At 46.8% G+C, this 12,562-nt stretch overlaps 1 protein-coding gene across 2 annotated transcripts in view; it reads right to left on the bottom strand.

Annotated features, from left to right (window-relative positions):
- The window catches only part of TNPO2 (transportin 2), a 162,566-nt gene that overhangs the window by 76,029 nt on the left and 73,975 nt on the right, over positions 1 to 12,562 (bottom strand). For both annotated transcript variants that reach the window (XM_078689212.1, XM_078689213.1), the window contains exon 9: positions 8,273 to 8,391. In XM_078689212.1, the coding sequence (XP_078545338.1) occupies positions 8,273 to 8,391 (119 nt within the window). The remainder of the gene's footprint in view (positions 1 to 8,272; positions 8,392 to 12,562) is intronic.

Raw genomic sequence — 12,562 nt, forward strand, 5'->3', positions numbered from 1 at the left:
TGGTACCAGGAAGTATGTTGAGTATACTCCTGTGTTTCTTTCCTTGAAGGGTACCCTTTCTATGGCCTGCTTCTGCAGGAGTTCTTTTGCTTCTTCCTGAAGGCACTGCAGCTGCTTGCTTGCTAGCGGCTTTCTTCTTGGTTTTCTGTTTGTTGGCCTCGCCTCCAACTCTATGCAGCTCCAAAAATGTCTGGAGCCCAAACGGGAACGATCCAGACCCGACCGCGGAAAAAAAGAATCTGAAGATGGCGCCCAAGAGTGGGAGCTTCCGCAGGAAGCATGCCGACGTCACCGGAAATACACCCAAAGGGGGTGTGACGCCGACGCCCACCTGGGCAAAGAGAAAAAAAAAAAAAAAAAACAAAGAAAAGACTACGAATCCGGACCCAACCACAAGACCGCGGAATAATGCACAGCATAGTGAATCCAGAAAGATTCACGCTGCAAAACTTGTTACTCTGAAAGAGACTGTTATAGATTCCTTACCTTTGAATAGATACGCCAGCAATACCATCTCCGGAAGAGGGTCTGCTAACTAAGTGACACCAGAAAATCCTGGAAGACAGAACGGGCAAAGTAGCCGTCCCTTCGGACTGGACTATCCAGGCAGTAATGTCAGGTGAACATGTGTATAAGCCCACGTGGCCGCCTGGCAGATATCGAGGAGTGGGACTCCCCGCGACAAAGCAGTGGTTGCTGCCACAGCTCTAGTGGAACTAGCGCGCAGCCCCAATGGAGGTTCCTTTTTAGCCAAAGCGTAACAAATCTTGATACAAAAGACCACCCATCGAAAGATAGTACGCTTTTGCACAGCCCTACCTTTTTTGACACTGACACAGACAACAAGGAGGTGAAAGTCCACCCAGAACTCCTTTGTGCAGTCAAGGAAGACAACGCACATTTTGGGTCCAGAAGGTGGAGTCTCCTCCTCCTTGGAAGGGTGCGGAAGCGAGAAAAAAGGTGGGCAGAGTAATAGTCTGCCCGATTTGAAAGGGAGTGAATACTTTAGGCAGGAATGACGGTCTCGTTCGAAGCACCACTTTGTCCAGATGGACTGAAAAGATAGGAGGCTTAGAAAAAAAAAAGAGCCTTAAGCTAGCTCACTCTGCGAGCTGAAGTGACGGCAACGAGAAAGGCAGTCTTCAGAGTGAGAAGCCTGAGAGGTCAATTGTGAAGAGGCTCGAAGGAGCACACAAGTTACGTCCAGACAAGATTCAAGTCCCATTGAGGCATTATGGAAGAAGATGAAGGAAGGAGGAATAATGCCTTTTAAGAACCGACTTACAATAGGGGACTAGAATAAAGAGGGCTGATCTGGCAGCCGAAGAAAAGCATAAATGGCTGCCAGGTAGCCCTTTACAGTGCCCAGAGCAGAGCGCTGCTGGGGTAAAGAAAGAAGGAACAAAAACCTCAGCAAGAGGGGCAGAAAGGGGCTCCACGGCCTTTGCTGTGCACAATGCCACAAACTTATTCCATCGACAGGCGTATAGTGTCTTAGTGGAGGGACGCCTGGCTTACAAGCTAACATGACAGACTTCAGAAGGAAGGTCAAAAGCTGTCAACTGTTTCCGCTCAATATTTACGCAAGGAGGTGGTGAGTGGACAGGTTCGGGTGGAGGACCATCCCCTGCTGTTGCGACAGAATAGCCTCTCGAAGGGGCAGTGTGGAGTACGGGGTAACAGACCCTTCGTGCCCAGTCCGGTGCTACAAGAATGACTTGGGCTCGGTCTCGCTTTATCTTCAGCACTCAGGGCAGCAGTGGTACATGCGGAAAAGCCTACAGGAGGCCACAGCTCCATTCGTGACGAAATGCGTTGCAGAGCGAGTGCCACCTTGGAAACTCCAACACGTAGAACCACTGACATTGCACATTCTCTTCTGTGGCGAACAGATCTAACAAAGGCCCTCCCCGCTGCTGAGACCATGCACCACCTCTGAGCGCAGACACTATTTGTGATCCCCTAGGCACCTGCGGCGGAGTTCTTCCCCCATGGCATTCAGAGAACCTGCCAGGTGTTGAACCTCCAGGGTTATGTCCTGGTTTGAGCCATGTCTAAAGGCGAAGAGACTCTTGACAAAGGGTCCATGACCCCACCCGCCTTGTTTGTTGCAGTACCACATGGAGGTGATGTTGTCCATGAACACCTGCACTGCCTACCCCTTGAGGGAGGAAAGGAAGGTCTTTAAGTGCCAAGTAAATTGCACAGAGCTCCAACAGGATGATATGGAGACCAGACTCCTCGGATATCCGCCTCTCCTAGGTGGCTGCCCCATCCCAGAAGTGATGCATCGGTCACCACCGTGAAGTCTGGTTGGGTAAGGGTTCAGCCTCTGACCCAATCTTGGTTCGTCAACCACCACTGCAGCTGTTGCCCAGTTCCCTCCGAGATCTGGACGCAGCCAGCAAGATTACTCTGATGCTGCGTCCACTAGAACTTCAGGCCCCACTGCAGAGCCAGCATACGCCATCTAGTATGATCCACCAGCAGTATGCAGCAGGCCATGAGGCCCAGAAGTTTCAGGGTCATTCTTACCGAAATCCGGGATAGAGGTTGAAACATCGGTATCATAGCCCGAATATCCCGGAAACACTGCTTGTGAGGATATGCCCGAAACTGCACTGTGTTCAGAACTGCCCAGATGAAAGGGAACGACTGATAGGGAGCCAGGTGTGACTTTGGCATGTTGATAGTGATCTTTAGAAAATGCTGGAGGTCCGCCATAGTGTGGAGGTGGGAGACAACCGCCTGGGGCAAACAAGTCTTCAACAGCCAGTCGTCTAGATAGAAGACAAACACCATCATCACTTTCGGGAATAACCGAAGAGCACTGGTAAACCTTTCAGTTTCCGGGTTCGAGATAGGACGCATGCCTTTGTCCTACTTGTGTACCAGAAAGTAGCAGGAATAGCGACCACGGCCTACTCCTGGCACAGGTACCCTCTCAATAGCTCCCTTGGCCAAGATATCCGAGACTTATTGGCAGAGAAGCACCAAATCCTCAGACATGTGATTGAGAGACAGTGGCATCGGACTATCTGCAAAATCCACCTGTCTGACATGGATTGCCAGTGGGGGAGGGGATGGTGAATCAGCTTGCGTGGGCCAGTGGCTGGACTGGGTCGAACGTGGTGAGGAGCCCCTTCTATAGCCACGGAAGGGACGATAGGCAGACTGTGGGGGACAGGAGGATACAGCAAGGCCTAAGGATCTGTCCGTAAGTCAGAGAATCCTTAAAACGCTTGAGAGCAGAGTGCCTTTTCACCAAAAAGGCGACAGCCACCGAAGGACAGGTCCAACAAGGTTGCTTGAACATTCCCCTGAAAAACCAGACGTCCTTAACAAGGCGTAGCGTTGATGGGCTACCGACATGGAAATCGTTCTGCCCAGTAAGTCAGCGGTATCCAGTCCACAGCAGATAGTCAATTTGGCTGCATCTCTCCCATCCTTCACTGCCTGGGAGAGAATGCCTTGGGCCTCCTCAGGGCACTAGGGTAGCACCTGCGCAACCGTATCCCAGACTGTATGGGTATAGCAGCCCATGAGGCATGCAGTATTCACATACCGCAGCGCCATGCGGGAGGAAGAGACCGCTTCCCAAGATGATCCAGCTTCTTGGATTCCCTATCCTGGGGGTGCGGAAAGGAATGAGCATCTGGATGAAAAAGCTTGGACCACCAAGCTCTCGGGGAGGGTGTTGGGAGAGGAAAATGGGATCGCCCGGAGCCGTGCGGTGGCAGCAGGAATTAGTCTGTTCCACAGGAGCCCCTGTGCTGGGCTTGGACCAAGTGCCCAGAAGGACGTCCTTGAGGGCTTCATTAAAGGGCAAGAGGGGTTCCGAAGAAGTTGTCGCCGGTTGAAGCACCTCTGTCCCACTGTAGGGAGCTCCAGGACCAAAGCCTCTGCTGCCCTATGCACCAAAACTGCATAGAACGCTCTCTCCTCCATAGCCAAGGTAGCGGGAGATAGTATGCTAAGGTCTAGGGAGGTATCCAGACCACTAACATCAACCAGTTACTCTCTCCAGCCCGGCTTACCAGCCGATCTGTGAAAGAGTCCAACGACCCCTCCTAGTCCTCATCAGCACCCTCAGGGCGGTGGGGAACACCTGGGATGAGCAAGGGCACAAAAGTACAATCCGGCGTCTGATTCAATGTCCGCTGTAGTCGATCCAGCTTCGGGTCCATCACGGAGACGAGGACGGGGACAGTGTCTGCCGGCAGCACGGCCAACGCTGGGGGCAAATAGTCAATGAGATCCGCACCGGGGAAGGTAGAGTAAGGTCAACTGGCATGGATCCGGATCCAGGCCTGGATCCATGGGGACCCTGCGGCGCCGGAGCCGCCGGCATCGAAGGCCCAGGTCCCCCAACTGGCTCCACGGGGTCCAAAGAAGTGTCAGCTGAGGCGGGCTGCCCAAAGATGGAATGGAGGGCTCCGTAAAATGCACAAAGTTGGTCAGGGGGACGCACTGGCTCCCGGAAACGGGGTGAGCACAGTGTCACTCCTGAATCAGGCAACTGAGACGGGCCTTAGAGCGACGATGGTCCAGTTCCCGCGTCAGCCAACCGATGGGGAGAAGGCAAAGAGCAACAGTGTTTCTTCACCTTCGTGTGCTTTGACTTACCCGAGGAGTGCAAAGAGGTGGACGAGGTGTAGTGGCTCTTCAACCCATCTCGAGACCTTCCATCGAGCGAGAGCGACACAGAGCAGACTGCCGGACCTCCAAAAGCTTTCAGGACTGCTCCGCAAAGACTTCAGATTCATGGCCAGACAGTCAGAGCACGACTTCAGGTCGTGGTCGCGCTCCAGGCACCAGAGACACACGAAGCTTGAATCCAGCCTGACAATGAGACATCCGCTGCGCACCAGGACTCGAGAAAAAGAAGTCGACAAAAGTCGAATAAAAATGTCAAGAAATGACTATGGGGCAAGCTCTCTCCGGATCTGCGCTAGGCTGGGATGTTGTGTCGGCACCGATGCGGTGTCAAGTAGGCACTGCGATGTCACCCCGGCAAAGGAGACGCCGAATGCGGAGTCGACTGACGCCACCTACCGACGTGCAGGGGTATTGCTGAAGAAAAATTCTCCAGATCCAGTCTGACAATGGGGGTAATTCGGAGTTAAGGAATCTACAACTAATAGGCTTTCAGATTCTTGCGGCATTGGAATGCTTACAACTAAGGCTATGTGTTGCATTACCCAGCTTGAGGAATTCCAAATTAACCAAGCCTTTTTGACATTACAACTGGCAACAATGCCCAACACATTCACTGCTGGTTATGTTGCATGGGATGGCCAGGAAGGTAATCTTGTCAAATGCGGTCACTATAACAACACTACTGCCATTAGCATCCAAGGATTATTTTTCTTTGCGCGCAAGTTGCTCTTTTTACGAAAAAGGTTGTCAACCCTTGCTACTTAGTACCATGCATATCGCAAGATTCCCAGGTCATATTGGTTGGGGTCAAGGACAGCAGGTTATGGTTACAGTGTTAAATGAGCCCCCCTACAATACAAACCCTTTGGATACCAGTTTACAGTACACAAGTATGGATCTGTAAAAAAGGATTTCCTGCCACTGAGGCAAGCTGTGTATCGAGCAAATTCAAACCTGTATACATAATTCCTGACGCAAAACCTTCACTATTAGGCTGCACGTTTCAAGGAAATACAGTGAGCTCTCAACTCAAGTTGTAGCACTGACAGGGTTCCACTATAAAAATGTCTACACAAGTAGAACAATTAACCGTTGGAAGGCTCCCAGATTACTCCCCGATTATATGAAAATACATGCAGAGGCCAAGAAAACAAGATTGAGGATTGCTTTCAAAATAAAAAAAGGTACACATAAAACTGCAACACCAAATAAAGTTTGGGTCAACTACAGTGCAGCTTAAGGAATCATTTAATAGACAAAGTATTTGACGCACACCAATTTTTTTGTTTGTTTTAAAGAAAGCCACCTAAATGCACTGCTGGTACACGTCCTTGCACTATTGCCGATTTACGACGGAGGAATCACAAGAATTTATAGACCAAGGCTTGCAAACCATACTTCTCATAAAAGTAATATCGGTGTCCTTGTTAACAAATATACATGCATATTGCTGCTTTTGGAGGAAAAAATAAAATAAAAACCCACACAAACGTTCCTCCTGCCTTGGGCAGGAGTACATTTCCAATTTTTTCCAGCATGCCTAGGAAATTGATCATAGCTACATTGCAGGCAGTAACAAGTATTGTTTCTGGACATTTTCAAGCAGGAAAAATCTGTTCTTTTGTTCTTGCAATCCGGGTGCAAGTATCTTGGTGCAAGAACAGCCCACTCATGACTAAGCAGAGTGGAATGCATAACGGAATTCCGCTCCTCCCAATTCCAAATCGCAGTCTGTAGAGGTTTACAGATTTACTGAAAGGTGGTAAAAATTAGAACCTTGCTGGAATCTAAACCCAATATTACCCATCGCATTTTCAGAGAAGCTATTTGCTAGTTTTTATATAATGGGAAAGCAGTCGTAATTTGGAATCTGTGCATAGCAGCAAAAGGGACAAGTGGATTTATTATTATTACAGTATAGGTAGATTTTAGAAGCGTCCTGTTCCACGGCCAAATAAATATTTGATAACATTCCATACCCTTAGTCTATAGTAAGTAATATACTGGCTGAAACTTTTACAAAAGTAGCTTATAATGCATGGTGCCAGTGGGTCCTCGACTTGGGAGGCAGAGCACAAGGCTCAGAACTTTAACCACTTTATTTAATGTGTACATGACATGATCCAAAAGCAGCAATCATTTGATCATGTGGGTTTTCTGTATTCCAACAGAGATGATACCCAAATCCTTTAAAGGAACCTTTCGCTTACAGCCTCATACTTCAAAAGTGTTTTCCCAAGGTTCATAAATGGATGGGTGCCCCATGGCTCACATTGAATATATTGGCAAAACCAAAATAATGATCACTGATGCCAATTTGAAAGCAATACCCCACTGACAATTTAGCTAGTCAGAGTTCAGGCCCGGTCAAGTGATAAAAAGCAAGTAGGTAAAAATGAATCCCAATTTACAAAAAGGACTTTAAAGTGTGATCTGGGGTTTCCTTACGTACTTTTCAAAGGAGGGAACTTCACCAGATTATCACCTTTCTTTCCCCTGAGAACAGAAAAGCTTCTGTATCTGCTCTCTGAGGACCCGAAAGGGGTTATTGTAACACCCTGTATCTGGGCACTGAAATCACACTAATGTGCCAGTCTTAAGCAACTAAACACCAAGTGGCTAGTCTTGCTGTGCTGGGACCCCCACCTGGGTCACTTCACCACTTTAAGTCTTATGCAGGCTGCAGAGTCAAACCGACATCCCCACACCATTAAGCACACAGTCAACATGGCACACTGCCAATCTTTCCAACTAAAACACACTGCCTTTTTAGATGTGTTCCACAGACCAACTAGTACTCTATATACATAGATTTCACAGAGCACACCCCAATGCTTGTGCTTTTTGTCCATACTACCTTATTTAATCAGTTACCACCAAACCTAAAATCTTATTTAGGGCCACCAGTGCTTCAGGAAAACACATAACCTGGTTGTTTAACACCTGACTCAATTTTGTCAACCTCCAAGAGAATCTTTGGGTTAAAGTGAACTTAATTAGGTCTAAATGTATCATCTTGAACAACATACAGGACACTAGGTCTACATGGTCTCTCACTGATCACTCATGTCCATTCCAGATCTTTCAGAATTAGTAGTTACTAATGTTCACTCCAGCTAGGCTACTGCAAGAACATACAAACCCTTTTATATTCAACATTCTCATTGTGCCGCAGAGTCTAGCCCAACTAAAATTGTACAACCCAGTTAATGCTTAGGCTGCAAAAACATGCAGTCAACATGCATGTACAGACTCCGTGCTTTTTTTAAATGTAAATACCCAATTTCTATGTAGGAACCAGCTTTACCCTCCCAAACTTAATTTCCCTTGCATTGTTGGTTGCATGCTTTCTGTGATGCTTGCTTCTAACTGCTTTTGATCATTTTTCTGCCAACTTCACAGGGCAAGAGCGAGAACGTCTACATCTTTTAGTGTCTTTAGAGCATCCTTAACAATTCCAAACAGTATGGTTTTGTACACAGATGTGTAAATCATATCTTAATTAAATCCCTTCAATTTCTGTTTGCATTGGAAATACGAATAATGTAGCTTGGTCAATTTTATTTCTTTGCAACTACTGTACCAGTCCAGAAAACGGAACGCAGATACTCACTGAACAAGGTGCCCAGACAAAACCTCCTTGCAGATGGGCTGTTCAGCCAGCGTGAGCCAGAATTCACAAGCTTCCAGTGCCACGTTCTCATCATTGTCTTGGGTCCTCTGCAGCATATACTGAGAAGAAGAAAAAACAAGCATTTGCAATGCAGTAGGTCTCGCATTTGCGAGAGTTAGAGCTATTGATGTAAATGACAATGTCTTTTACCTATGTGTTTTGGTTTGGAGTGGATGTGGGGGAAAAAAATGGAGTACTTGGCGCTTTTTGTAAACAAAAAACTATGAAAGGGGAGAATTAAACTAGTGCACACAGTGGATTCCTAGGACCGGCTGGCCTCCGGTGATCTGTTTGTGTTAAACTCCCTAAATAACAGACCGAGCGAGCCACAGAACCAGACAGAGCGAGCCAGAGGGTGGCTCAGTCTTGTTAAGCAATAATACAGTCACAGGATTTACTTCACTTCTCTTGCAGTTTTTATATAGTGCAAACTCGACTCCTAGGTCAAAATTGGATCACTTTACATGAGCACCAGTTACATTACACAAGGACACATTCATTTTTGGGAGGTCTGGGGAGATCAAGTGATTTGCCCAGAATCACATTATGTTGAGCCCTGTTGCCCTCATGGTTGACTGCACGTTTCAATGTACACATTGTTAGAAAGTTATCGTAAACGAGCCCCCTGCCATCCAAAGCTGTCAAAAAGAAAAGCATGCCTGCCGAAGCTGAAAAGAGGCAGTATGTGCTGTGGGTGGTCTTTGGAGCAGGACCTAAGTAAGGATTTAAAGAGGAAGGAAAATGGCCAATTTGAGGAGCGGGCCAGGGCGACAGCCTGCATCTTAAAAGGACGGTGAGCTGCCGACAAGAGGCGCACGGCCGCCATTGTTAAAGTGTGGAAGGGCGCACTGTAGAAATACAAAGTAAATAAGGTTTTAAAAGTTGTCAGGCAAGCCACACAGCGCAAAAGAATGTCATGGTCAACAAAGCATGGTGTGGCGCATTCTAACAAAAATAAATTGAATGTCCGTAGTAAGTTATAAAAAAATGTTTTTCACTATATTTAAAGGTAAAGCGCAATGCCATGGGGTGCGGCAGGTACTTTTTGTAAATCTAAAGGCGGTGTTTGCTTTTTGTAAATATAAAGCATCAGTAGTAGCACCCAAATAAGTGCCCATCAGTAGTAAATTGTAAACAAGAGGTTGCAGATTGCAGGAAAGCATAGTGCATGTGAGAGGAGAAAGTGATTTAAAAAAATGGTGCCCACAGACTTAATGAAACCTGCAGAGTAACATCACAAGTAAATAGGTGGCTGGTGGCTCTAGAACTACTAGAAGCACAAACAATCTTCTGCTGAAGCCTCGAAGATTTCGGAAGGAAAAAACCTATAAACGCTCCTTTTCAGGAATGGCACCCAGGATCTGGAACTCACTCCCTAGTGAAACCAGGCTCATCTCCTCCAACAAACTTTTAAAGAAAGAAGTAAAAGCGATCCTCATGGCTAAATACACATGATCTATTATTCTGTATTTCTCATGATTCCGCTCTGTACTACCTGCCTGACCCCTTGGTCTATTTGTATTACTTGTATTATCGACTTACTTGATTGTATACGTTCCCACTTTGTATATTTTATATTGTTGACGCACCTGTTTGACTTTGCACACTCTACCTACACCACCTTAACCCTACTCTCGTACTACTGATGCACCTGTGTGACTATACACCCTGCACACACCTACCTCAACTATGCCTTTATGCTATCTCCAAAAGCATTTTAAGCACGCTTAAACAAGTATATGCTCCTTATTTTTGTACTGTTATACTATTGGCGCAACTGTTTGACTATGCTCCTTGGACCGACACTACCTCACCTGTGACCTACCCCTTGTATTTTGACCTACCTATGTAACTATGCACCTTGTACCTAATTACCTCAATTACTACTCTATCACCCCCTTGTACTTGTAAAGCGCTCTGATATCTGCTAAGATCTTGTTCGCGCTATATAAAAACTTTCAAAATAAAAATAAAAAATAAATAAAAATAGGCCAGTCTCATGGGAGGTTACAAAAGTAGAAAAGGAGGTACTAAGGAGAGACTACCAAGCCAAAGTATGAATCAAAAGCAAGCATTTAGAAAGGACAGTAACAGGAGCCAATTGAAAAGATGGGTGGAGCTTCAAGACCATACCCGAATACAGCATGTATCAGACAGCGCAAGCGCTGCCTAAGCGGGACCTTAAAAAGGTGTAGGATAAAAGTACAGGGCCGGACTGGGAAACACAACCAGCCCTGGTAAAGTGCTCGCCAACCCCCACCTCTCCCCACTTGGGGTTGACGTTGGAGGTGCCGCCGATCTCTTTGCCGGGGCCGGGTTTCGGCCGATTTTGGTACAGTGCCGATTTTGCAGCCATGCTGCAAAAACAGCCCCCAGGGGCCCAAAACCGGACCCCACCCGTGCGGCGCACCGGGGGATTGCCCGGTGCCCGCTATGGCCAGACCGGCCCTGGCTATGCAAAGAAACGTTCAAAGGAGGCAGGTAGACTACACAACAGCATAGGGAAGACAAAGTGAGGAGTTAGTCAGAGAAAAGGTTCACATGGAGAGTAAGCGGGAAGGAGAAAAGGCATACAAGGAATGCACAGCAGAAACAGCAGCAGGCTTAAGCCACATAAGGAGATTACATTTGGCCATAAAAAAGCAAATTACTAATTAGAGAATTAGTAAAAGAAAGGTAGCAAACGAAAGATGATCCCACAGTGCAGAACAAAACAAAATTAAGGTTTCGGATTTCCAGACCCAAGGCAGGAAAATAATGCATAGTCTGTGAACCTAGAATAGGCTTATGCTGAAAAGGCAAGTCTACTAAACAAAGAAATGCTGTTTTGTTCTCGGGAACGCAGTGACTCATTGTCAAGTATCAACATGAAGATTCTCTTAAAAATGATAATGCTACTCATACACCTGCCTAGCCTGGATTTCAGAAGAACGCTGCTTGGCCAAGCATGGGTGAAGCATGGTAAATGTGGAAAGAGAATCCTCAAACAGAAAAGTGGTCAGGACAAGAAATCAATGGGCGTGGAAGCCCTGAGGTAAACAACCTGAAATTAGTGGAGAAGCCAGACCGGCATAATGTACTTGGAAACAATGCTTAAGCTCTTACAAAATGATCCAGCCCCTATTCAGTTCTGGAAGTTGATAGAGGGGCGTAGTTTGCAGCCAGGGCAACCTCTCTGGACCTTCAAGATAAACTTAGGATCCATACTTTGCAAACCACGTCCAGAAAGCTACAAAAGCCAACATGTCCACCATGGACAGTGCAAGGGGTGTGCGTTTTTAAAAGTTATTTATAAGAGTTTCTGCTGTTTCAAGATTAAACCAATTTAAGCATCACCAACTTAGGGCAGTCGTACAGCTTCATAAACGTCCCATCCAGGACATCGGAAAAGTGGGCCCAAGAGTCTCCTCTGGGGGACACTGGAGTGATGCAGTCACTCTAGATGAAAGATGTGATCAATCCACAAAAACATGAAATTCAGTCCTTGGTGGATGTAGGAAGCTGGCTTTGTACATGTAATACCACCAAGTGGTTATATCATGCAGAGTCTAGAGATTCCCCTAGAAGTGTATAGGGCCCCATTTGTGGTAGTGTGGGCAAGAGGCCTAACATATAGGAGTTCAAGGCATTTGTTACGCACATTAATAAATGACAAACAATTTAAAAATGATACACCACAATTTTAGAAAACTAAGCTTCATTCAGGATTTGTTTTAAGACCAAGATGTTCGCGAAAAAAGTAAGAACGTTTTTCAGGAATAAGTGGACACAATGCAATGTTCAAGCGTTAACCTATAGAGGAAAACAAGAATGCGGTTTCACTCTTCAGATCAACACCATGCAAGGTTCAGATTGGCACCAAAACTGCACAACCAGTGGCACAGGGGCAGTCCAGTGCAGAGGTCAGATGTGATCAGTGCCCAATAATAACCAGTGGAGACTAAGATGTGTGGGGGGATTTGGGGCATGAGACTCCATGATGCACTGCTCATGGGTGAGTATTGCGGTGCAGGGGGGGGGTCCCATCTCCTGGAGTTAAGGTAAGTACAAGGGGGCCCACAAGGCAAAACCAAAATACACCCTCAGCAGCACAGGGGCAGCTGGGTGCAGAGTGCCAACACAGCATCAAGCACACACTGCAGTTTAATGGGAGGGATAGAGGTTGAAGAAAGGCTGCAGGATCAGGCGAGGAGGCCTAACTGAGAAAACCCATAGATGCCCAGACGGTCC

Source organism: Lissotriton helveticus, chromosome 1_1, assembly GCF_964261635.1.
Source record: "Lissotriton helveticus chromosome 1_1, aLisHel1.1, whole genome shotgun sequence".
Taxonomy (NCBI): Eukaryota; Metazoa; Chordata; class Amphibia; order Caudata; family Salamandridae; genus Lissotriton; species Lissotriton helveticus.